This window comes from Vanrija albida, assembly GCF_041260175.1.
Source record: "Vanrija albida strain AlHP1 chromosome Unknown contig_2, whole genome shotgun sequence".
Classification (NCBI taxonomy): Eukaryota; Fungi; Basidiomycota; class Tremellomycetes; order Trichosporonales; family Trichosporonaceae; genus Vanrija; species Vanrija albida.
In genome coordinates this window covers 914,884-938,516 of record NW_027191421.1, presented here as the reverse complement: position 1 = coordinate 938,516, position 23,633 = coordinate 914,884, and the positions used below count along the sequence as shown (strand labels likewise).

At 65.2% G+C, this 23,633-nt stretch overlaps 10 protein-coding genes across 10 annotated transcripts; 4 read left to right on the top strand and 6 right to left on the bottom strand.

Annotated features, from left to right (window-relative positions):
• Positions 1 to 640: 640 nt before the first annotated feature.
• On the bottom strand, positions 641 to 2,415 carry YDJ1_1 (Type I HSP40 co-chaperone; the record flags this gene model as incomplete). The annotated part of the gene is made up of 6 exons (XM_069350618.1): positions 641 to 645; positions 698 to 1,597; positions 1,644 to 1,807; positions 1,856 to 1,918; positions 1,984 to 2,046; positions 2,402 to 2,415. The coding sequence occupies 6 exons, from the start codon at positions 2,413 to 2,415 to the stop codon at positions 641 to 643; spliced, it is 1,209 nt and encodes a 402-aa protein (XP_069211004.1).
• An 838-nt stretch (positions 2,416 to 3,253) lies between these two features.
• Q8F55_002006 (uncharacterized protein) lies at positions 3,254 to 4,983 on the top strand (the record flags this gene model as incomplete). The annotated part of the gene is made up of 4 exons (XM_069350617.1): positions 3,254 to 3,296; positions 3,359 to 3,407; positions 3,452 to 4,000; positions 4,047 to 4,983. The coding sequence occupies 4 exons, from the start codon at positions 3,254 to 3,256 to the stop codon at positions 4,981 to 4,983; spliced, it is 1,578 nt and encodes a 525-aa protein (XP_069211003.1).
• Positions 4,984 to 5,047: 64 nt separating this feature from the next.
• On the bottom strand, positions 5,048 to 6,766 carry GAL1 (galactokinase; the record flags this gene model as incomplete). The annotated part of the gene is made up of 5 exons (XM_069350616.1): positions 5,048 to 5,965; positions 6,004 to 6,144; positions 6,183 to 6,476; positions 6,513 to 6,633; positions 6,687 to 6,766. The coding sequence occupies 5 exons, from the start codon at positions 6,764 to 6,766 to the stop codon at positions 5,048 to 5,050; spliced, it is 1,554 nt and encodes a 517-aa protein (XP_069211002.1).
• Positions 6,767 to 6,832: 66 nt separating this feature from the next.
• Positions 6,833 to 8,073, top strand: PRE8 (Proteasome subunit alpha type-2; the record flags this gene model as incomplete). The annotated part of the gene is made up of 4 exons (XM_069350615.1): positions 6,833 to 6,987; positions 7,264 to 7,361; positions 7,399 to 7,654; positions 7,701 to 8,073. The coding sequence occupies 4 exons, from the start codon at positions 6,833 to 6,835 to the stop codon at positions 8,071 to 8,073; spliced, it is 882 nt and encodes a 293-aa protein (XP_069211001.1).
• A 203-nt stretch (positions 8,074 to 8,276) lies between these two features.
• On the bottom strand, positions 8,277 to 10,820 carry ERB1 (Ribosome biogenesis protein erb1; the record flags this gene model as incomplete). The annotated part of the gene is made up of 1 exon (XM_069350614.1): positions 8,277 to 10,820. The coding sequence occupies one exon, from the start codon at positions 10,818 to 10,820 to the stop codon at positions 8,277 to 8,279; it is 2,544 nt and encodes an 847-aa protein (XP_069211000.1).
• A 627-nt stretch (positions 10,821 to 11,447) lies between these two features.
• On the bottom strand, positions 11,448 to 13,394 carry Q8F55_002002 (uncharacterized protein; the record flags this gene model as incomplete). Its single annotated transcript, XM_069350613.1, has 5 exons — positions 11,448 to 13,016; positions 13,051 to 13,161; positions 13,199 to 13,229; positions 13,273 to 13,328; positions 13,368 to 13,394. The coding sequence occupies 5 exons, from the start codon at positions 13,392 to 13,394 to the stop codon at positions 11,448 to 11,450; spliced, it is 1,794 nt and encodes a 597-aa protein (XP_069210999.1).
• A 376-nt stretch (positions 13,395 to 13,770) lies between these two features.
• Positions 13,771 to 14,691, bottom strand: Q8F55_002001 (uncharacterized protein; the record flags this gene model as incomplete). Its single annotated transcript, XM_069350612.1, has 5 exons — positions 13,771 to 13,841; positions 13,878 to 13,923; positions 13,969 to 14,062; positions 14,105 to 14,121; positions 14,563 to 14,691. The coding sequence occupies 5 exons, from the start codon at positions 14,689 to 14,691 to the stop codon at positions 13,771 to 13,773; spliced, it is 357 nt and encodes a 118-aa protein (XP_069210998.1).
• A 532-nt stretch (positions 14,692 to 15,223) lies between these two features.
• On the top strand, positions 15,224 to 17,146 carry Q8F55_002000 (uncharacterized protein; the record flags this gene model as incomplete). The annotated part of the gene is made up of 3 exons (XM_069350611.1): positions 15,224 to 15,231; positions 15,743 to 16,408; positions 16,621 to 17,146. 3 exons carry the CDS (start codon positions 15,224 to 15,226, stop codon positions 17,144 to 17,146), a joined length of 1,200 nt encoding a protein of 399 aa, XP_069210997.1.
• Positions 17,147 to 17,188: 42 nt separating this feature from the next.
• ELP2 (Elongator subunit elp2) lies at positions 17,189 to 19,626 on the bottom strand (the record flags this gene model as incomplete). Its single annotated transcript, XM_069350610.1, has 4 exons — positions 17,189 to 18,683; positions 18,717 to 19,276; positions 19,310 to 19,462; positions 19,501 to 19,626. 4 exons carry the CDS (start codon positions 19,624 to 19,626, stop codon positions 17,189 to 17,191), a joined length of 2,334 nt encoding a protein of 777 aa, XP_069210996.1.
• A 1,542-nt stretch (positions 19,627 to 21,168) lies between these two features.
• HEM1 (mitochondrial 5-aminolevulinate synthase) lies at positions 21,169 to 23,143 on the top strand (the record flags this gene model as incomplete). Its single annotated transcript, XM_069350609.1, has 2 exons — positions 21,169 to 21,402; positions 21,506 to 23,143. 2 exons carry the CDS (start codon positions 21,169 to 21,171, stop codon positions 23,141 to 23,143), a joined length of 1,872 nt encoding a protein of 623 aa, XP_069210995.1.
• Positions 23,144 to 23,633: the final 490 nt, after the last annotated feature.

Sequence of the window (23,633 nt, the reverse complement as noted above, 5' to 3'; positions counted from 1 at the left end):
GCCCCACCACCCCACACGTTGGCACGCTCCAACAACCCCACATGTCGCAGCTCGCACCGCGCGCACCGCGCGCCGCGTGCCCGACCGCTCGACCCGCGACCCGACCCACCACCCACCGCCGCCACCAAACTCTGTTGCCACTCTCGTCCTTTGTCACCCCCCACCCCGCCACCTGTCCATCCACCCCACACTCGCTCACGACAAAACAAACCAAATAGCAGTAATGACCCCACGAACCATTGCCCATGCCTGCCCGCCCACGCCCCCCACGCCCCCCACGCCCACCCTCGCTGTGAAGCCCATTGTAAACACCACCCATCCGTTGTACACGAGTGTAGGCATTTATGAACAACAGTGTGAACAAGACGCACCCTTGGCGACCGCTTCTTTGTCTTGTCTTTGGCATTCCTCGCCTGGCTTCTCCGATTCGCGTCGCCCGGCCCCCTGCCCCTGCCCCACTGCCCCGCCCCACCCACCCCGCCCCACCCCACCCCACCCCCATCCATGCACAGTGTACAAATGCATCTCGACCACCAATGCGAAGATCATGGACAGACATTGACGTGGCTCTATCACGCGACTTACGTAGCCGGCAGGGTATATGGTTCTGCGATTGCATGGTGGTCAACTCGTGACGTGATTATTCTGCAACGGTTAGCATTGTTCAACCCAAACACACAGCCACGCCGATACTCACGCTGCGCGCACTGGACACCCGGGCGGTCATCGTCATCCTCGTCCATGTCGTCGCCGTTCGACGCAGCGGTGCGGCGCTGGCGGTCGTTGGGCTCCTCGAGCGTAACCTCGTCCAGGTGGTGGCCCTTCTCGAGCTTGGGCAGCTCGGGGCGCTTGGGCAGCGCCTTCTCGAGCAGAGGGAACGAAGACGCGTCCAGGTGGTCGGGGAAGACGACGTTGAGGCGCACAAACAGGTCGCCCAGCTCGTGGTGGCGGTACGAGGGCATACCCTGGCCAGTGATCGTCTTGAGCGCACCAGGCTTGATAATCTCGCCGGGGACAATCGTGACGTGCAGGGTGCGGTCGTCGAGGTGGGGGATGGTGAACTCGCCGCCGGCAAGCGCAGTGAGCAGGTCGATGTCGGCCTCGCAGAAGAGGTCGTCGCCCTTGCGCTGGAAGCGCGCGTGGGGCTTCTCCTCAATCACAATAACCACGTCTCCCGGCACTATACCCGGCGCCTGGTCCGACTCGCCGTTGAACTTGATCTGCTGGCCAGACTTCATGCCCTTGTCGATGTGGACCTCGAGAACCTTGCGCTCCGAAACGACCTTCTTGCCGTGGCACGTCTTGCAACGGTCCTTGGGGTCCATGATCTCACCAGTGCCCTCACACTCGTTACAGGGCTGCTGGATCTGCTGCATCATGGGGCCAAGCTGGCGGAACATGACCTTGACACCCTGACCGCGGCATGAAGGACACGTCTTGACAGCGCCCTTCTTGCCACCGCGGCCGTCGCAGCCCTTGCAGATGACCGACTTGGAGAGAGCGAGCTTCTGGACCTTGCCACGGTACAGGTCCTCGAGCGTGACGGCGATACGGTGGACGAGGTCCTTGCCTCGGCGAGGGCCCGAGGGGCGACCACCTGCAAGAGTTAGACGGCCCAAGCGACCCCATTCGCTATCACTCACCACCACCACCGCCGAAGAAACCACCACCGCCACCGCCGAACAGCTGGCTGAAGAGGTCCTGGGGGTCCATGCCGCCCATGCCGCCGGGGCCGCCGTTCTCAAGGCCCTCCTTGCCTGCCTGGTCGTAGACCGCACGCTTGTTGTTGTCCGAGAGGACCTCGTAGCTGTAAACGAGTCAACACTGGCGCTGACTCTTCAGGCGCGCTACTCACGCGTGCGTCAACTCCTTGAAGAGCTCGGGGTCACCGCCCTTGTCGGGGTGGTGCTTGAGGGCCCTGCCAGAGTCAGCCAACTTTCTTACTCGCACGCGCGCGTGCGCGCACACACACAACCAACGTACTTTTTCCTGTAGGCCTTCTTGATCTCGTCATCGCCGGCAGAGGGCGAAACGCCGAGAAGGTCGCTAAATAGCGCAACAGTGGTTGGGTAGCGGGGCGATACGGGATAATGCGAGGAATGACCGGTGGTGGAGGGAACGTCGTCAGTGATTGCCCCGCAGCTTGCTCCACGTTCGTGACCACTCACTAGTACTCGCTGTTGCGACAAGCAGAGGCATCGAGGGTCGAGTTGGATGCGAGGCAGAGGTGCGCATGTTGCAGTGATTAGGCAATCCGGGTCGTCATTGTCAGCCCGGGCATTGAACAGATTTTGGCCACCTCGGCCTAAGATATGGGCCGCCGCGCAACGTGCGCTGGTCGACGGGGACCTCTGCAGTCGTGCGCAGAGGTCTGCCCAGGACGCCAGCCTTCTCTACTCACGTCTCCTTGACCATTTTTAAACGAGATGGGGTTGTAGATGACCGTTGACGGTGATGATAAAAGGTGAGAAGGAGAGGTCAAAGGGAATTTTGAGGTTTCGTGGCGACTAGTCGTCGTCGCGCCAGGAGCCAGGCTTGCCAGGTGGGTAAAGGGAAAATGGGGGAACGGGGTTCGGGGTAACAATGAGGGTACTACTCTACTACAAGTGCTTGGCTTTACAATTCAAATGAAGCTGGTTCGGGGCACACTTGGTGTCGCCTTGTGGAGCCGAATGGTCGAGAAGATGCGCGGTGGATGCAGCAAAGAGTCACCTGACTAACAGCGACGAGTGTGTGTCGTCGCCGAGGATGCATGCATCATCGTAGTCTGGGAGTGGTAGTAGTAGCTTGGTGGCCACCCACTCACCCACCAACAGACCCACTTGACTGACACTTCGAGCAGGTTCCACCGCGCCAGTAAAAGTTGGATGACGCCGGCGGTCTGCGCGCACGCAGCCAGCCAGGCCAGCCCGCAGCCCCGCGCCCCCGCGCGCGCGTCGTGACACACCATCCGTCAGTCACACTCAAAATGAAATTTGATCCCGCCTCACCCAACTCGTGGAGACCACGGGATCGCCATACTCGCCAGCATGCCCGCGGCCCGGCTAACTTGTTGGGCCCCTCCGGTATCGCCGGCGGCTTCGAAGGGTTCGTGTCTGCCCTTTTGAAGTGGGAAACGGTCATTGTTGTTGTCGTCGTGATTTCCTTTATCACTGTATCGTCGGCAATAAACGCACCGCCCGCTGCAGCAATTTGGGTAACTGTTCAGCAAGGGCAGAACAAAGTCTAGTGCACACCGCGCAGACAGCTCAACATGCCGTCTCCGGCAGAAGCGTCACTGAGCCCTCCAGAGAAGGGTACGTTTGCAACTGGTCGTCTGACTTGGCGCTCTTGTCGACACAACACTGACAGACTGCAGCAGGCCATGACCCCATCCTCGACAAGCTTGCCGTAACGGGGACATTCGAGTGAGCTGCAAGCATCATATCCGTGAACCGAGCTCATCCCGCAGTGTCGACTGGCCAACGCTGCAGAAGCACTTGCATGCTGCGCTCGTCGCTTCGCTGCCGCTGTTCGTCGCCAAGGGTCAGCCGCAGAGCCAAGCGGGGCGTATCAGTATTCAGCCAGCGAGGTCTCCGACGATTGCGAGGCAAGGCGGACCAGGGGTCGGCGAGTCGCTGTTGTTGTCGCCGTCTGCGCGTCCCGCCGGAGAAGGCTGGTCGCAGGAGTCGGCCGAAGGGAGTGGCAGCCGCATGTCGCCCGGCGGGTTGGAGGGCTCGGCATCGCCCGAGTCTGCGCTGCGTCCTTCTACACCAGGTGGACTTGTGATCGCCCCGTTCCCACCACTGGACCCAAATGCGCGCCGCAGGAGCATGTCGACACCTGGTGGGACCCCAAAGGTCAACGGCGGGGGCGCGGCCGGCAGAGGAGGCAACCCGTACGAGGAAGAGTGGGACGAGGACATCATCATTGGTGGGCGAAAGCTGCCAGGATGGATGGACGAGGAGGAGGGACGCAAAGATGTCGACAAGATTGCTGCAAAGCTCGACGAGTTGCCATTGTGAGTACGATGGGGGCTATCGGCTGCGGTCGCTAATACGTCGCAGCGCTCCCTTCACTGTCCAGCGCCTTGCCGAGCTGTTAATCGCGCCGACCGCCATGCACTCGACAATAGGCAAGTTCCTTCGAGCGGTCGACAAGACGCTCAACGTCACGACTCCGTACGCTCCGCCGTCCTACACCTATGTTCCGCCCTCGGCTCTCCCCATTACGTTGAGCCCAGGGTCGGCCCACTCCGCAACTTCTGCCGAGTCGGATATGGACTCGACAGTGCCACCCGGATCCATGACGCCCATGTTCAGCCCCATTCCGTTCCTTGCCATCCGCCCAGACATGGAAATGCTTGGAGAGGGCCGCTCGGACGAGGCACTCATGTCGCCGCTTCTCCTGGGAGAGAGCTCGAGGATGGGAGGGACAGGATCGGTGTTCGCCAGCCAACAGCAGCAGCAGCAGCAGCAGCAGCAGCAGCAGCAGCAGCAGCAGCAGCAGCAGCAGCAGCAGCAGCAGCAGCAGCAGCAGCCTGAGCAGCAGCAGCAACAGCAGGAGCAGGCGGCGGGTGGGCGCTCGCCGACCCCCGAGCCCGAGGAGGATGTCGAGCCGACAGCCTCTGACGCTCCCGTGGCCTCGAACGGGGCTTCCGAAACAGCAGTCCCCTCTGCCGAGTCCGAGTCGACAGATCCAGGGCGCCAGTCGTACCTCGGCCGCGTGGACGAGCTCGACTCTGGGCCAATCACAGCCAACGGCCACGCTGCTGATGCCGACAAAGATGAGCGCGACGACGGCCCGCGTGGCGTCGGAGAGGCGGGCAACATGACCCCGCACGGCATGAGCGACCGGCCGGTCCCTCTGAGCAGCACGACTGTCATCACCGAGGCGGACCGCGAGATTGCTCCCGTTCCGCGGGCACGATCCCAGTCGACATCAATAGAAACCGAGGAGGAGGAAGCCGCGAAGGAAGAGACGATCGAGGCGGAGACGGCGTAGGCACCCACGTATCAAGACGAGAATCCAAAGCCCACAATTGCATCACAAACAACGATCGTACAGTCTAGTTGATCTTCCCGTTAACCTGGTACACGCCCGCTCCGACACCGGGGAGCGTGGCAAAAGCGGCGTCCTCGAGCTCCTTGGGCGAGAGGTTTGCGAACGGAGGGTACGACTTTTTGATCGTGTCGAGGAATGCGGGCACGTCCTGGACGGGCAGCAGCGAGATGACGGCGCCGCCCCATCCGCCGCCGGTCTGGCGGGCGCCGAGGGCGCCGTGCTTGTTGCAGAGGTCGCGGAGCTCCTCAACCTCGGGGACGGTCGCTTCGAACAGGTCGCGGAGCGAGTCGTGCGAGCCGTTGAGGAGGGCGCCGAGCTCCCACGCGCGGGGGTCGTCAGCCGGGTTGCTGATGGGGTCCCTAGCGACCTCCTCGCACCGGCTCTTGAAGAGGGACACGCGGAGCGACTCTGCAAAGGTGTGGTACGCGCGCTTGTAGAGATGGAAGCGCTCGGCGCGGACGGGGATGAAGTTGAGGTATGTTTCCGTAAAGGCCTCGGGCGACATGCCCGACGCGGCGATCATCTCGTCCTTTGTCCAGCCCTCAATGTCGCGGCCGTTCTTGCCCAGCACGTCTGGCAGCGCGGCGAGCGCCTTCTCGAACAGCTCGTGGTCGGACACGCCCTCCTTCTTCTGCCAGAGGTCGAGGGCCTCCTTGAGCCAGATGCGGCCGTCCTCGCCGCTGGCCTTGATGCGCTTGTCGTCGATGCCCCAGGCATGCAGCAGCAGCCTGGACGCGACGAGCACCTCGACCACGCGCAGGTTGTACCGCTCGGGCGCCGAGTCTGCGAGCGAGTGGGGCGCGAGCGAGTTTGTGATGACGACGGCGAGGCCCTCGGGGAGCGGGAGCGGCGTCGGGTCAAGGTTGGGGTGGAAGGCGAGGTGGAGGAGCGAGTTCTTGAGGCAGAGGGCCGAAGCGGATTGCTACAAGCCGTCAGCCACCACAATGCAAGTGCACCCACGTCCATGCCGCCGGTGCGCAGGCCGAGGCGGTGCTCGCTGGCAATGGCCATCTCGACGACGTCGCCCTTGCTCTTGCCGTCGGTGAGGCCGTTTGCCGCGAGGAACATGATGACGGAGGAGACGACGAAGGCGGCCGATGACTGGGGTCGGGTCAGCGCCGCCAGACCCCCACACTCACACTCAGGCCAGCGCCGGGCGGCACCGTGCCAGACATGAGGAGGTCGAGCCCGACCGGGTCCTTGCTGCCGGGGGGAAAGAAGCGCGCCAAGCACTCCAAAATGGCAGCCTTGGCGTAGTTGCCCCAGTAGCTCGCACTGCCGTCAAAGTCGGCGTCCCACCCGGTCTCGGTGCGGCGGAGCTCAAACTCGGCGGGCGGGAAGCGGGGGTCGACGTTTGCGAGGCGCACGGTGGGCCCCTCGCGCGGCCGGAGCGCGATGATAATGTCCTGCTCGATCGCGGCGGGGAGCACGGGCTGGGGTCAGTCAGCGCTGGGCGCAGCAGGACGTACGAAGAGCGAGTAGTCGATGTGCTCGCCGAGGATGTTGACGCGGCCCGGCGCGCGTGCGACGTAGGCCGCCGGCGCGCCGTACTTCTCCTCAAAGGTGGCCGCGAGGTCCGTCCAGCGCGTCCTGGTGGTCAGCTCGAGCTCGCCGGCACTTCGGCCCGAGGCGGCCGGACTCACAGCTCGCCGGGCACCGTGCCCTCGGGGTAGACGTCGCTGAGGCTTGTGAACACTGGGATGGGGAGCTTGGCGGCGGACATGGTGGTGGGCGCGGTGGGTTTTGGGGGGGAAGACTGGTCTCGCGAGCCAGGCTTTATCCTTGCGCGATGTCTCCAGATTCCCGTTCACGACCGGCCAGCTTTGCCAACAACAACTCCAAGTTCCCGTTCGGTTCGGCGTCACGTGATATCTCGGCGCTGCCCGCCGACATCTCGGCGAGCGCCAAGGTGGGGGGAGGATGTAAGGAGCTCGTGGCAACCACGTGGGAGGCGATTACATAACCCCCAAACGCTTGCGCGCCCACAATCGTCACCGTCGACCTGCTTGATCAACGACATTGATGCCTGCTGCACGCAACTCTCTCGACCACCGCACCCTCCCACCCACCCCGACCACTGCTCAGAACGAGCAGCAGGCTACGACCTAGAGCCCCCGAGACCGACACCCCGACCCCTCCACCCCCCACCTCGCAATGGCAGCTCCCGGCGGCGGCGGCGCCTACTCGTGAGCCCCTACCCCCCACACCCGCTGACCCCAGCTTCTCCCTCACCACCTTCTCGCCCTCCGGCAAGCTCGTGCAGATCGAGCACGCGCTGGCGGCCGTGGCGGGCGGAACGACGTCCCTGGGCATCAAGGGTACGTCCGTCTTGTTAGGCTCCGCTCACACACGCAGCGACCAACGGCATCGTCCTCGCGACCGAGAAGAAGGACGTGTCGGCGCTGCTCGACACGTCGGTCATTGAAAAGGTGGCCACCATCTGCCCCAACATTGGCTTTGTCTACTCTGGCATGGGGCCCGACTTCCGCGTCCTCGTCGCAAAGGCGCGCAAGATTGCCCAGGCGTACTGGAAGGTGTATGGCGAGTACCCGCCCACCAAGGTGCTCGTGCAGGAGGTTGCGGCCGTCATGCAGAAGGCGACGCAGTCGGGGTGAGTGTCATGGTAGAGGGGTAGGGCAGTCGCTGACACACCCCAGCGGTGTCCGCCCATACGGCATCTCGCTCCTCATCGCAGGCTGGGACGCACACCGCGGCCAGTCGCTGTACCAGGTCGACCCGTCGGGCTCATACTGGGCGTGGAAGGCGAGCGCGATCGGCAAGAACATGGTCAACGGCAAGACGTTCCTCGAGAAGCGCTACAACGATGACCTGTCGCTCGAGGACGCTATCCACACTGCCCTCCTCACCCTCAAGGAGGGCTTTGAGGGCCAGATGACGGCCGAGACGATTGAGATTGGCATCGTCACCGTCCCCACGGCCGACCAGCTCGAAGCCAAGTCGGGAGAGCGTCTGGCGCCTACATTCCGCAAGCTCACAGAGCAGGAGGTGCGCGACTACTTGTCGCTGTGAGGGGGTGTAGACAGTAGTATATGCAGCATATGACACGAGTGGGGTTGCAGCGAGGCGTAGTAGGGGATAGTTCAACATGCCACGACCTTGTCCGCCAACTCTACCCCCCCCCCCGCGCTCGCTACGCTCGCCCGCGCACGCGCACGCTCGGTAAGTGCCCATGCATAAAGGTACAAGTGATAACTGCCCATCTAATCCACCCCCTACGAGCACCAGAGCCTGCACTCGCCGTCGGCGCCCGAGCTCACGAGCCACGGCTTCTCGGGGTGCCAGCTCATGTCGAGCACGCCGAGCGTGTCGGTGATGCGGTGTCCGCGCAAGATCTTGAGGGGGACGATGAGCGGGTTCTGCGTCAGGTCGTTGTAGACTGTCGCGTGGAAGATGTGGATCGTGCCGTCGTCGGACGCCGACGCGAACAGCGGCAGCGTGGGGTGGAACTGCACGGCGCGGAGCGCGCGCGAGTGGTACCGCAGCGTCTTGTACGGCTTTGTGCCGACGTCCATGTCGAACCAGGCCAGCTTCTTGTCGTACGAGCCGACAATGAGGTTGTCGCCGCCGGGGTGGATGTCGAGCGACGAGATCCACTTGAGACCCGTCTGCAGGGTGCGCACGAGCTTCTGCGCCGCGAGGTCGTACAGGCGCACGTAGCGCTGCGTGGCGGCAAAGAACCACGGCTTGAGCGGGTGGAACGCGACGCGCTGGACGGCGCCCTGCGTCTTGCGGAACGGCGTCTGCGTCGCGTGCTTGCCCAGCTGGTGGATGAGGACGGCCTTGTTCTGTGCGTCCGACGCCACGGTCGCAAAGTAGTCGCCCTTGCGGTGCCACGTGACGTGCTTGGGCGTGCCCGGCACGTCGACGTAGACGAGCTCGCCGCGCTCGCGCTGCGTCTCGCCGGGGCGCACCCACTTGATCGCCTCGGTGCCCTTGAGGTCCTTGCCGGCGCCAATCTTGGTCGTGGCCGCGCTGGCGGCGTAACCCGTGTTGGCGTGCGTGAGCGTCGCGGCGGCGACGGCGGGCGCGACGAGCGCGAGGGGCGAGAGGAGCGTGATACGGCCCTCGACAAGCGCGACGATGAGCGCCTCGTCGGGGTTGGGGCTCCACGACACGTGCTGAACGGGTCCGCCCTTGAGGTTCCAACGCCACACCTCGCGGCCGGTGGCCACATCCCAGACGCGCACGACACCATCCTCTGATCCCGAGGCGAGCCAGTCGCCCTTTGGTGACAGGGACACGGAGCGCACGCGCGTGTTGCCCGGGTGGCGGTACTGCACCGACTGGGTTGTGGGGAAGGGGCGGAGCTCGCGCGGCGACGGCAGCTTGGGGATGAGCGACTCGGGGTCAATGTTGAGCTTGACACGCCTTGTTCGCGGCGCGAGGTACAAGTCGAGACAGCGCTCGAAGCGCTCCTGCACCAGGTCCTTGTACGCAGGCACCTTGCGCAGCGCGTCGTACTTTGCCGGCAGGAAGTTTGTCTTGCGGTCCTCCTTGTCGGCCTCCTCCCACTCCTTGCGCTCCTCCTCGGTGAGCAGGTACTCCTCTGGCGGGTTGTACGACTCGATCGTCTTTGGTGGTGGCAGCTGCGGCGCGGGCATGTACATTGCGTGGTCGGCGTGCGGCTGGTCGGCCTCGGACCAGATCGAGTACACCTTGGGCTTGGCGACCGACGTCGGCTTGCCGGGAACGATACGGCCCTCGCGGATGGCCTTGACAATCTTCATGACCTTCTGGTGCTCCCACTTGGACGGGACGAAGCGGCGCTTTGGCTCGGGCGCCGCCGACAGCGGCATGATGCGCTCGCGGCCCTCGCCCGTAAACCACTCAATCGTCGGCTGGTACATGTCAAAGTCGGCGTCGGGGTTCTCGGCCGCCTCCAGACGGCGAATGATATCCAGCTCGCGGTCGGTGAGCTGCACGTTCTGCTGCATGAGCTTGTCCTCTGCGCTGGTCCAGGCGCCGAGGTCGCCCGTGTTGGCGAGGAACTTGTCGAGCTCGTCGCCCTTGGCGGGACGGAAGATCTTGCGGCCCTCGACATCATAACCAATGTGCGGCAGGTCGTCGTACCACTCGATGGGGATGTTGCCGATCGTGTTCGGGTTGTCCTCGGTACTGCTCTCGGACCCGTAGCCGGCCTCGATGTCGTCGTACTCGCGCGTGTAGCCGCCGGGCACGAGGCGCGACGGGCGCAGCTTGCCCTTGCTCTCCTTTGCCGTCGAGAGCTTGCCCTCGGCGCCGAGGCTCTCGTCTGGCTTGACCGTGTTCTTGCGGATCAGGCGGCTCAGCGCCTCGTCCGTGTCGAGCTCGCGCTTGCCAGACGAGGGCGACGCGAGTATTGAGCTCTCAGGCGACGACGCGTACATGGCCTCAATGTCGGACGAGTTGTAGCCCGACTCTGAGCCGCTGTCCTCGTCGTCGATCTCCTCGTCGTCCGTGTCGTCGTCGGCTTCCTCATCCTCGTCGCCCTCGACCTCGGCCTCAGAGCCGCTGTCGAGCTCGGGGAACTCGTCCTCGTCGTCCTCATCCTCGCCCTCCTCGCCCTCCTCGTCCTCGCTCAGCTCGAGGTCGCCGCCGACGGCAAACTCGGGCTCCTCGTCGTCCTCCACGGGCGAGGATGACGGCGCGGCGCGCTTGCGGCTGGCGGCGGGCGTGGGTGCGGCGGGATTCGGTGCAGCGACGGGCTTGGGCGCAGGCGCCGCCTTTGCAGCGGGCCTCGCTGCCCCCCGTGTCGTCTTGGCTCGGGGCGGTGCCATTATCGGTGTGATGTGGTTGTATGCGACTTGCTCTGGCGCCAAAACATCTCGGCTGGATTCAAAATTCCTGGTGACCGCCACTGGTGACCTCCACCCGGGAGAAAAAATACGAAACCGGGAAAAGAAAATGCCACGTGGTGGGTTGGCTGCCTGCCAGGAGGGGGGCATACGTATGGTGCGAGGTGGGATGCATGCATGCTGGGACGGTGTGGGTGAGGCTGAGGGATGGATTGATGGGTGTTTTGGCAGCTTGCTAGGCTGGAGGAGGTTTGTGGGATTGCGGGGGGATGGCACTTGGCCACCGACTGTGCCACTGTCGTCGAGCGTCTTCGAAGTCCCTCTACAACCTCTTGCACACAACTGCAAGCTCATCCTAACTAAGAATCGAGTAGAGGGAGCGATGCCTATACCGGGTTGGTCCTCACGCGAGCCCCCCATCAATTGGCCAGCCTCACAAACGGCAGCCCGGTTGAGCCACCCCGCCACAAACAACGCAACGGTATCGCATGCAGGTAGCAAAGCACTATGACTACTAGCTCTCCTCAGCACTTCTCATACTCTGACATCACCCCCTCTCTCCAGCGGGTACGTGGTGCACCAGATCGCCGCTCTCTCCCCCACACCACCCTAGTCATCATCCTCTGCCTCTGCCAACGCTGCGTCGGCGGCCGCGAGCGCGGCCTGCAGGCTAGACGTCGTGCTGGTAGGGAAGGGAACCTTGGGCTTGTCGGCAGTCGCTGCCTTCTTGGTCGGCGACGATGCTCCGGTTCTCTTTGTCGGCGAGGCGTTGGTCGAAGACGACGCCGACTTGGATTTCGTCACGAGCGGCTTGGTCGGCCCAGATAGTTCTGGCTCGGCAGGCTCAAGCGAGGTCGTGGATAACGTGACGGACGGCTTCGGCTTCGTGTCGGCAGTCTTGGACGGAGTGGCGGAAGCTGGCGGTGCTGGGGCCTTTGCGGCGGGCTCAGCGACGGCGGGCTTGGCCTCCTTCTCCTCGAGCTTGGCCTCGGCGGCGAGAACCGAGGCTGGTGCTGGCGACACGTCCTCTCCCTCTGTCTCGGCCTGCTCGCGCTCCTTGGCCAAGGTGTCGTCGATCAAGTCGTCGAGAGTCTTCTCTCCGGGCGCAGGTGCGTCCTTGCCGGTAGGCACTGGGGCTGCTGCCTTGGCCTCTGGCTTGGTCTCAGCCTTGACATCGGCCTTGGCCTCTGGCTTGGTCTCAGCCTTGATATCGGCCTTGACCTCTGGCTTGGTCTCAGCCTTGACATCGGCCTTGACCTCAGACTTGGCCTCGGCCTTGACTTCCGTCTTGACCTCAGGCTTGGCCTCGGACTTGGCCTCGCCCTTCACCTCAGACTTGGCCCCAGCCTTAGCCTCAGGCTTGACATCAGGCTTGACCTCAGCCTTGGCCTCCGCCTTCGTCTCAGCCTTGACGTCCGCCTCAGCCTTGCCCTTAGCCTTGACATCAGGCTTCACCCCCGCCTTGTCCTCCTCGGCCAGCTTCGCCTCAGCAGCAAGCACCGACGCCGGCGCGGGCGACACGTCCTCGCCCTCGTCCTCGGCCTCCTCGCGCTCCTTGGCGAGCGTCTCGTCCATGAGGTCGTCGAGCGTCTTCTCTCCAGGCGCGGGGCCGTCCTCATCGGCCTTGGATCCGGTGGTACTGGCCTTGCTCTCGGACACGGCGGAGGGGGTGGCCGACGGCACCGCGGCCGACGCCTTGGCCACGAGGGGCTCGACTGCCTCCTTGGCCTTGTCCAGCAGCGACGCCGGCGCCTCCTTCGCTGCCGGCACGTCCTTGGCCACGTCCTTCGCCGTCTTCTCCGCAGCGGGCGACACCGCGTCAACAGCCGATGCAGCGGTGTCCTGCACGGCACCCGCCGTGACCGTAGCCGCCGCCGCAACAGTCGCGCCCACGGCGGCCGCGGCCGCGCCGAGCACGCCAAAGGCCGAGCCCTTGCCGTCCGCCTTGGCGTCCTTTGCCGTGTCGGCCGCCTTGGAGAGCGGCGGCGTAGCAGCCTTGGGCTTGTCGCTCACCGCCAGGTCGTCAACAAGCTGGTCCAGATCCGCGTCCGTCATCTCGCGCATGAGGCGGTCGAGCTCGGCCTCGCCAATGGTCTGGGACGCGTCGTGGTCCACGTCCTGCTTGAGGAACGTCTCCAGCGTGCCCGTCTCGACGGCCTCCTCAAAGTCTTCCATCGTCTGTGCGTCAGCGCAGCCGGGGACAGGTACTCACCCCGACCCACTCGCCGCCGACGAGGTAGCCCGGCAGGCCGACGACCATGCCCAGCGGCTTGGAGCGCTGCCAGCGCCGCTTTGCGTCCTCGTCCATCACGAGGTCGAATGCCTGGGCGCGGTCAGCGTGGCCAGAGACAAGCACCCACCTCGTACGGAATCTCGAGCGCCTTGAGGGCCCTGCGGCGTCAGTGTGTGTCGCCCAAGCGCGGCCGCGACTCACCGGTGCAGCAGCTCGGTGTACTTGCGCACCTTGGGCTGGGACGTGAGACTTGTCACCTGGGCGTCAGTGCGCACGCACGCGAGCGGGGGCCTCACGTAGATTGTGACTGGGGGAGGGGCCATGCTGGGTGAGTGACTGTGATGGTGGGGACAAGACGATTGCGACAATTACGACGGCGTGCATCGCGCTACACGTCAATGGCTGGAACGGGTCGAGTGAGGTGGCCGCCGCGTGGGGCACCGCCGGCGCCGCGGCGCGTGGGTGAGGATCGATCTCTGTGACGTGGGATGCGACCCGGGTGGCCCTGGACTGGCCGGACTGGACAACTCGACTGCACCCTCACACGACTTGCGGCCATGCATGCGCGCAGAGCATGTACAGCTCGCCCGTCTACCCCCCACGCCGCGACAATGCAATGCTTGACATCTGCAGCTACAGAGTACAGAGTGGTGCGTCTCTAGACTTCCTTTCTCGGCTTGATTTCGGCGCCATCCTCGCTCACCCCTTGGCAATGGCGTTGCACTCCATGTGTGTTCGGTGCGGCTCGGCAGGCAGCGCGCAGAAGAAGCCTGGGGGGTTAGGTGCTGCAAGGCACTGCGACTCACCGAGGCTCTGCATGCTCTTGAACAGGGCCGCAGACTCGACCGCGAGCTGGGCGTGTCAGCCGTCGCCTCCTTCCAGCCGCACTCCACCCACCTTGATACAGCTCACGCCGCCGTCCGGCCGCAGACGGCACAGCTCGGCCGTCGGCCTGCCGTCGTCCTTGGTGTTGCGCGAGTCGAACGTGTATCTGGGGGGTTAGTGGCTGGCCGTGGTGCCAATCGAGACGAACCGTGCGGCTGGGCTCTCCTGTGCGAGGTTAGCAGCGGTCGAGTGGGTTCGGGAGGAGAGGTGCAGGTCGTGATCGGCGCAGAGAAGGACTTGGGCAGGCCGAGTCCAACGGACTACGAGCAGAGTGCCGTGGGCCGTTTGGCAAGGTGGATCGGATCCCATGCCGACGCGCCAACGCACCCGAGCATGAGCAATCTCCCCATGCCACAGCATCATGGCACGCGCCTGGTGCACATGTCGCCTCTGCCGGCGGCGGCGAGTGGCTTGGCCTCGGACGCGGCGCATGGGCGCACAGATGGGTCGCCCAGACTCGAGCTCGTCGGCGCGAGCAAGGCATCTCGGCCCATGATCCCATGATCGCCCGCCTCCCCACCCTCGAGCAGAGCTCGCAGATGCGTTTGGCCCACCTACCCTACTACGCTAGGCCCTCACCCACCCCTCCACCCCGGCTCTACCCACCTTGATGAAATCGACGACACGCTTGTGCTCGTCCTCTGGGGCGGCGTTGCGCGCGTCGTCCGACTGTGGCTTGGGGACCGAGTTTGCACCCGTCACGCCTGGTGCTGAGGACGCGAAGAAGGAGCTCATGGCGTTGTGTGTGGTGGATGAGTGGGGAGAGGGAGAGTCTTGTTGTGAGTGACAACAACTTTGTCGTGCCGAAGACGATGCCGTGCGTCGGCTACAGTGTCGGGTCAGTAGAGCTCCGAGCCGTCTCGCTGCAGAGCGAGGTGCATGCATGCATGAGAACTGTCGCTTGGTGACGTCGCGACACGTGGAAGTGGAGCAGTTGTTAGGAGTGCAGACGTCGTTGGGCGCCTAGTAGTGAAGGGAGAGGAGGAAGGGCGCGATCGATCGCAGTTTCAGTGGTTTATCAAGTCGCCGCCCACGCCGCACGCACGCCGCACACCTCGTCGCCGACGGCAAGCGTCAGTCATTAGTGAGCGCGGCTCGCCGACGCCGTGCTTAGCCACCACATGCATCAGCGTGCCCATCGACGCCCATCTCCCGACGCCCATACGCCGTGTATGACCCTTTGCTGAGGCAATGGTTTCCAGTCGTTTGCAAGTGCAATTGTCGCCTGGGAGTCGCCGCGTAAGCAAAGGAGTGCGCCACACCCCTGATGTGGAAGTTTGTCGCAGACAAGGCCAGGGGGGGGAGGGGGAGGGAAGGGAGGCGGGGGCTGGACCGGCCAGCGGCTGCAGGCGGAAGACGAGCAGCGAGCACGAGCAGCATGCCCTGCCCAATTTGGGATTGACGTCACTCTGCCAGCACACCACCCAGGACAAAGTAAAGACCCGCACGCACAGACCCACATTGTCGTTTTGACCCACAAGAGTCAATCCCGACGGTGGGCGGGTCGGTCAGTCGTTGAGAAACCAGGGTGGATGGGCGACAACCCCGACACCCACAGCGACAGACCGACCAGCCCCACCCACAGACTATATAACCTCTTCTCCCACCACTTTCCTCTTCCATCCACGCCCACACCCTTAGCCATCCAGTGCCTCGCATAGGTGAGTACGGCAACACGCCTCGACAGGTCAACCTCACTGACACTCACCCACAGACTAGATCAGAATGTAAGCTCGACGACGCTCGACGCTCGACCCACACAACACCTGCTAACCACTCGTCCCAGGGCTGCCCCCGCCCCCGCTGCTGCCCCCGCGACCACCGTCGACGGCTCGGCGCCCAAGCCTGTCATCGGCGTCATCTTCTACTCGCTGTACGGCCACATTGGCGTGCTCGCCGAGGAGGTGATCAAGGGCATCGAGGCCACTGGCGCCATTGCCAAGCCCTTCCAGATCCAGGAGACGCTCTCCGAGGACATTCTCGAGAAGATGAAGGGCGGCGGCTCGCTCAAGCCCAAGTACCCCATCGCCACGCCCAACGACCTCAAGGACCTCGACGGCTTCCTGCTCGGCGCGCCCACGCGTTACGGCCGCATCCCCGCCCAGGTCTCGGCCTTCTTTGACCAGACTGGCGGCCTCTGGGCTACCGGCGCGCTCCACGGCAAGCTCGCGTCGACCTTTACCTCGTCGGCGACCCAGCACGGCGGCCAGGAGACGACTCACCTGACCACGTTCCCCTTCTTCGCCCACCACGGCATCATCTACGTGCCCCTCGGCTTCACGCAGCCCTACCTCACCGACCTGACCGAGATCCACGGCGGCTCGCCATACGGTGTCTCGACCATTGCCGGCGGTGACGGCTCGCGCCAGCCCACCGAGGGCGAGCTCAAGCTTGCCTTCCACCAGGGCGAGTACTTTGCCAAGACCACCGCCCAGTTTGTCCGCGGTCGTCAGTAAGTGTCTGCCACGCTAGAAGTAGATGGGAATAACCTGCCGGGAGGAGTAGATGTGTATGCATGCGGCGGTATAACAAGGAGCTCCTCTCGGCAGGGGGCGGGGCGGCGGGGCAGCGTGGGCCGTGCAACACGGCCTACTGGCCTACTGGCGCCTCGCACCGATCCCAATCCCAACTTCTGACCACATGATGTCATGGCTAACGCTGCAGTCTTCTCAACGCCGCCAGTGGCGCCGCCGGCGCCCCAGGGGCCCCTGCCGCCAACAAGGCTGTCGACGCGCCCGCTCCCGGTGCTGGTGCTGGTGACGCCGCCACGGGCACTGGCTCGGGTGCCGGTGCCGCCGCCGCCGGAGCTGGCGCCGCTGCTGCTGGTGCTGGCGCCGCCGGCGCCGCCGTGGCCGCGAGCAACGCGTCGGCCCCAGCCGGTGCGGCGGGCAGCACGACTGCCCCTGCCGCCGCCAAGGCGCTGCCGTCGGGCGAGCCGGCCGGGTACGACGTGAGCGAGAAGGCTGCGGCCGCGCCTGCCGCTGGCGGTGCCACTGCCGCCGGCGACGCGACCGCGCCCGCGCCCGTCGCCGAGAAGGCTGCTGCTGCCGCCGCCCCCGCTGCCCCCGCCGCTGCCCCCGCCCCCGCGACCGACAGCACGCCCGCGCCGCCCAACCCCACGACGCGCCCGCCCCCCGCGGCCAAGAAGGGCGGCCTGTTCTCGTGCTGCTCTGGCGGCAACATCGACTAGTTATCAGAATAATGTATGGCATCGTTGTACAACTGGCAAGGTCTAGACGAGGGTGAAGACGCGGACCGCGCGGTCGGCGCCGGCCGAGGCGAGGGTCAGCGTAGAAGGGTGCCACGCGAGGCGGTGGACCGCGCCGGCGTGTGCTTCCGCAGGCGGCACGGCAGCGAGCGGCGTGACCGCCCCGTCTGCCACGCCGTACACGGCCACGCCGCCCGACTCAGTGCCGACGGCCAGTAGATCACCCCCGACCCCAGCCGCGAGCGCGACGGCCGTCGCCGGCTCGTCGAGCTTCAGCACCGCGGCAGGCGCCCACACACCATCCCGCCGCTCCCACACCTTGACGCTCTTGTCCCTGCCGGCCGTGGCGAAGCGGGCGCCCGAGGGCGCCCACGCGCAGTCGAGGATCATGCGTGCGTGTGCGCGCTCCTCTGCCGCCGCGGGCACGTATCCCTCGCCCGAGCGCGCAAACAGCCTCCACGAGCGGTCGCGCGACACGGTGAGGAGGAGCGCGTCGTCAGGGCTGAAGGCTACGCGGGTGACGGTGAGCGAGTGGCCCGGCAGCGTGGACACGAGGCCCCAGTCGGCCGTCGAGACGACGCGCACCGCCGCGTGCTCGGCCGAGCTGGCGCGGCTCGCGGTCGCCACGAAGGCGCTGCCGTTGCTCGCAGCCAGCGTGCTCAGCTCATACCCGTGCCCGTAGACCTTCTCAATCTCGGGCCAGAGCGTCGACGTGCCGAGCTCCTCCTCGGTCGGGAGGGTGCTCAGCGCCGCGCTGACGCTGTCCCGCGCCTCGTTGGACACGTGCAGCTTGCCCACGGCCTCGAGCTCGGCCGGGCGCCCAAGCGCGCGGTTGGACAGGCCGAGCGGGGGCACCGTCGCGCCCTTTGGCAGGTGTGCGCCGTTGACGGGGGTGCTCCGCACTCCGAGACCAGTCAGGCTCTCGGCGAAGCCCTCGGTCGCGTCGAAGACGCGCAGCACCTTCTCCTCTGCGGCTGAGGCGACGCGCAAAGGCGTCACGAACGCCGCGTCCACCAGGTCGTACCCGTGGATCTGGGGGCGCGCAATCTCGCCCCAGACCCGCGCTGGGCCGGACGCACACGCCGCGTGGATGCGCGACGTCTGGTCGGCGCTCGCAGACACGATGTAGTCGCCCCCGCCGTCCCACGCGACGCTGTGCACCGGCCCAAAGTGGCCCGTCACGGCCGAGCGCGGGTCCCACCCCTCTGGCCCGCGCACCCAGCGCTCGACGCCGCCCGTCCACCCCGTCGTGAGCACGCTGCCCGCGCCCGGGCCCCACACGGCGCCGAAGAAGGCCAGCCCGCGCCCGCCGAACGCGCCGAACCGGTGTTCGGGCACCCAGATCCCGTCGCGCGTGTGCTCGCCCGCCGTCGGCGCCCAGATGACCAGCGAGTTGTCCGACGCCGAGCTGAGCAGGATGGCCGGGCCCTCGGCCGTCGCGGGCGACCAGTGCACGTTTGTCAGGCCGGATTCGTGGCCCACCAGCAGGGCCTCGAGCGTGATGTTGAACTTGAGCGCGCTGGGGTCAGCGCCATCCAGCGGCGGCACTCACCGTCCCCCCTCGTCGACGGACAGCACGTGTGCCTTGGTGGACAGCACGCCGCCGTCTTCCCCGCCAAGCCGGCGCTCAAACTCGTCGAGGATATCCAGCCCCTCGTCGGCCGCGGCCGCCGGCGTGATGCGCCACAGCCGGATGTAGTTGTCCTGCGACCCCGTGGCCAGCAGCAGATCGGTCCCCGCCCCACTGAGCGCAGGGTACGGCGTGAAGCTCAAGCACCTGATCCAGTCCTCGTGCCCCTCAAGCGAGGTCGTGTACCAGAACTCGCCGTCCCTCAGCGTCCAGATCTGCACCTTGCGGTCCGTGGCGCCGATCGCGAGCACGGGCTGGGAGCTGCCCGGGAGGACGGCGACCTCCATGTCGAGCGGGAGCCGGCCCTTCATCTCGAGGCTCTCGACGTGCTCCGCCTCGCCCGCGGCAATGCGCCACCGCTTGACGTTTGCGCTCGAGTCTCCCGTGAGCAACTCGACCGGCGCGCCCGCAGGGGTAGGGAGCACCGCGAGCGCAGATATCGACGCGCCCTCGTGCGCCACAAAGCTCGCAGTGCACGTGAACTGGGGTCAGCGCGGCCAACACATCCAACCTACCTGCCGGCCCTCGCCCTCGGCCCACAACCGCACCCCGCCCACAGCGTCGCCAGACACGAAGACGACGCGCCCGCCGTGTTCGCTCACCACCTTGAGCGTCGTCACGGCCCCTCGGTGGCCCAGCAGCGTGGCGTACACCCCGCGCGCGCCGTTCTGCCGTCTGTCAGTGTGCGCTCGCGCGGCCGGCTCACAGTGTCCCATAGCGCGACGGTGCTGTCGGCCGCGTACGCGAAGATGCCGGTCGAGGAGCAGGCCGAGCCGGACGAGGAGCGGTTCGCGCCTATCGAGATGTACGCGGTTGTCAGTGCCGCGGGCATTGCTGTGGTCGTGGTTGTTGTTGAGGTCTCGCTCTGTTCATCGCACCGTCTCAACCCGTCTCTATCGCATCACTTGTGGACCAACTTGAGCTCGAAATCGTAGGTCACGTGAACGTGCACGTGGTGCGCGTGGCTTGCGCGTGGCATCTATAACAGTGCCACCCCCTTAGCATTTCGGCCGTTGGCTCACGCGCGTGATCAACCCCGCCGGGTCGGCTACACCCGCGGCAGTCATCATGGAGACTCCCCGCTCGTCCGACCGGAAAGGCAGCTCCACGCCTCGGCGCCATGCCGCAGACCAGAGCGCCAGAGCTTTTGTCATTGGAGGTCACGAGGACAGGCAATGGTGCGACCGAGGCAAAGACAATGAGGACAGATGTGGCGCAGAGCGCGAGGCATTGCCAACACGTCGGTCGGTCGTGGCACGATCCGACGACGCGGCGTCGTTCTCCGCGGCCTCGGGCATACGGGTGGTGGGTGGGCAGGTGGCAGGTGGCAGCCGCGTCAGTGTCCATGTCGGTGGCCTGTACATCGGTCCGTGTCTGCTGTTTACGCCAGGGCGGCGCGGAATATTAGACTGCGCTAGCTGCAACACGCCTGGCGGAGCGTGTCTCCGGCAGCCTGTGGAGGCTATACACGTCTGACAGAACACAATGACCGTGCTCCGGTATCGATACCGGCGGCTTGCATGCACCCTGTTCCAGACTGAGACCAAGCTGCAACCCGAACCCTCAGCCAAGCCGAGTATTTGACTATTGGCGCGCATACCGTTGGACGTTGGACGGACACGCGCCACCGACTACTGCGGCCAGCCTTGGCAACGAGGCAAGGTGGCTCGGTGCCTCGCCCGCTCCCTGCACCTCCTTGCAAGTCACATCGACACACAAGTCGGACGCGACATCTCTACTGATAGGACCCGTCACGGTCGACGCGTTTCAGCGCGCGCGTACTGGTGTCCTATCTCTGGCATGCAGCGTGTCTCAACCGTTGGGATGTGCGGGGAGTCAGGCTCGTCAGGCCCGGGGGGTAGCGTACATGCCCCCGGGCAGTTGCCGCGCTGTCGAGTCCATCGGAATCGACCTTGATTCGAGCCTGCCGTCGGATTTGTATATGCGTAGACTTGGTTGGCTGGTCGTTGATTTGCAGGTTTTGACACATGAGCCATGAGCGGACAGTGTGCGACCGTGGGGTGGGCCGCTCTGGCTGTGCAACCCTGGATGTAAGCGAATCTGCTTCCGTCTACCGGCCGGCCAGAGCCTTCCCTGCCTTCCCCCCCTGCCGCCTGCCGCGCCTTCCCCCGCGCCATTCCCATTTTACTCGATGCTCTGCTCGGCCCCCGTCCACAGCCAGAGCCAACCAACCAGATCGCTGCCAGTTACTCCCTTGCACTCCCCCGTCTCGTCCTTCTTAACACCCCACGACGCTTTCCACATCACACCCTCTTCCTTCCATCACCCCTTCCCCTCTTGTAAACACCACTCAGAGGCTCATCGACGCGCGCACTACCTACCAAACACACCTGAAACCACCCCCAGACACATCATGCACGTCTCCAACCTCCTCCGCTACTCGTCGGTCTGCCCCTTCCTCGGGCACTCGACCCCGGCCACCCTCCGCAACCTCGCCTCGGTCGGTGCCAGCACGGGCGCCACCGCCCTCACCGCAAAGGCTATCCAGTGCCCCATGATGGGCCCCCAGCTCATGGCCAAGAAGCGTGCCGCCGCCCGCGGCTACGCTTCGGTCGCTGGCAACCGCGACGTTGAGCAGATCCACAAGGTGAGCAGCACTTGATTGCCTAGCGCTTTTTGCGTCGGGTAAATAGCCACCCGACCTACCGCCACGTCTGATTTTTGCAACGTCCGTGCTGACAACGGCCCAGAGCAAGGACATTCCCTTCAACCCTGCTGGCACTCCCACTGGCAAGTGCCCCCACGCCAAGGCTGCCAGCGAGGCCGCGTCCATCGCTCAGCGCGAGGCCGACCTCAAGGCCGCCGCCGTCGAGAAGCCCTCGGCCAAGGCCCCCGCCTCTGGCTTTGACTACGAGACGTTCTACCAGGGCGAGCTCGACAAGAAGCACAAGGACAAGTCGTACCGCTACTTCAACAACATTAACCGCATGGCGGCCAAGTTCCCTGTTGCTCACACCAAGAGCACGGCCGAGGAGGTCGACGTCTGGTGTTCCAACGACTACCTCGGCATGAGCAAGAACCCTGTTGTCATTGACACGATGACCCGGACTCTGAACCGCTACGGTGCTGGTGCCGGTGGTACCCGTAACATTGCCGGCAACGGTGCTCTCCACCTCTCGCTCGAGGACGAGCTTGCTGGTCTCCACCGAAAGGACGCCGCCCTCGTCTTCTCCTCGTGCTACGTCGCCAACGACGCTTGTCTTGCTACCCTCGGCGCCAAGCTCCCCGGCTGCGTCATCTTCTCGGACAACCTCAACCACGCCTCGATGATCCAGGGCATCCGTCACTCGGGCACCAAGAAGGTCATCTTCAAGCACAACGACCTGGCCGACCTCGAGGCCAAGCTCAAGACTGTCCCCAAGGAGACGCCCAAGATCATTGCCTTCGAGTCGGTCTACTCGATGTGCGGTTCGGTCGCCCCCATTGAGGGCATCTGTGACCTTGCCGAGGAGTACGGTGCCATCACCTTCCTCGATGAGGTCCACGCCGTCGGCATGTACGGACCCACTGGTGCCGGCGTCGCCGAGCACCTCGACTTTGCCGCTCACTACGCCACCCGCGGCTCCAACAAGCCCGTCCGTCGCTCGGTCCAGGACCGTATCGACATCATCACCGGCACCCTCGGCAAGGCCTACGGTGTCGTCGGTGGCTACATTGCCGGTTCGTCTGACATGGTCGACGTTGTCCGCTCGTACGCCCCGGGCTTCATCTTCACCACGTCGCTTCCTCCTGCCATTGTCGCTGGTGCCCAGGCCTCGATTGCCTACCAGCGCGAGTTCCTTGGCGACCGCCGCCTCCAGCAGCTCAACACTCGCGAGGTCAAGGGCCAGTTCAAGGACCTCGGTATCCCCGTCGTCCCCAACCCCTCGCACATTATCCCTGTGCTTGTCGGTGACGCCGCCCTCGCCAAGGAGGCCTCGGACCTGCTCCTCTCCAAGCACAAGATCTACGTTCAGTCGATCAACTACCCCACCGTCCCCGTGGGCGAGGAGCGTCTCCGCATCACGCCCACTCCCGGCCACACCCACGAGCAGGTTGCCCACCTCGTCGAGTCGGTTGACTCGATCTTCAACGAGCTCAACCTCAAGCGTGAGGCTGACTGGGTTGCTCTTGGCGGCCGTGCCGGTGTCGGTGCGCCCAACGCTGTGCCTGTCGAGCAGGTTTGGTCGGACGCCGAGCTCGGCCTGACCGACGGCACTGCGCCTGCGTCGCTTGCCAAGGGCGCCCAGAGCGTCGTGCCCGGCGAGGCCATCAAGGTTGCTGAGAAGCGCCTCACGCACCTTCTCGACGTCGGACCTCGCCTCGGCGAGACTGCCGCGTCGGCCTAGGTGGTTGTAGGAACTAGCTAGCGAATCTGGAAATGAACGCAGCGGCCGAAGCGTGGCACCAACACGAATATTATGTTGCAGTGGCTGGGGCGGAGCTGATGTTGTGGAATCTAATCTGTGAAGAGGGTCGTTGGGCATCACGCAAGATGGGGGATTGTGGGGCCGACATGACTGAATGCGAGTGCTGGAATCGGGCGAGTGATGGTGAGTGGTGGTGGCTCTGAATAGTTTCAGCCAGCAGCGCGTTCAGCCTCGCCACGCTGGCTGACGCTACGCAAACCCGCCGTATGCATCAATCTTCCCCTGTCCCCCAGCCGCAGCATGCACTGTGCGCTGTCCGTCGCCGCCGCGCCGCCCAACCCCCGCGCACGCCATTGCAGCAGCCAGAGCCCCCACCTAGGTCAAGGGCCGCAGAAACCAATAGAAAGCGAGTGACCGGGGCCGCCTCGGCTCAGGGCCGGGCCGCGGCCACTCGCTCGCGGTTGGGCGG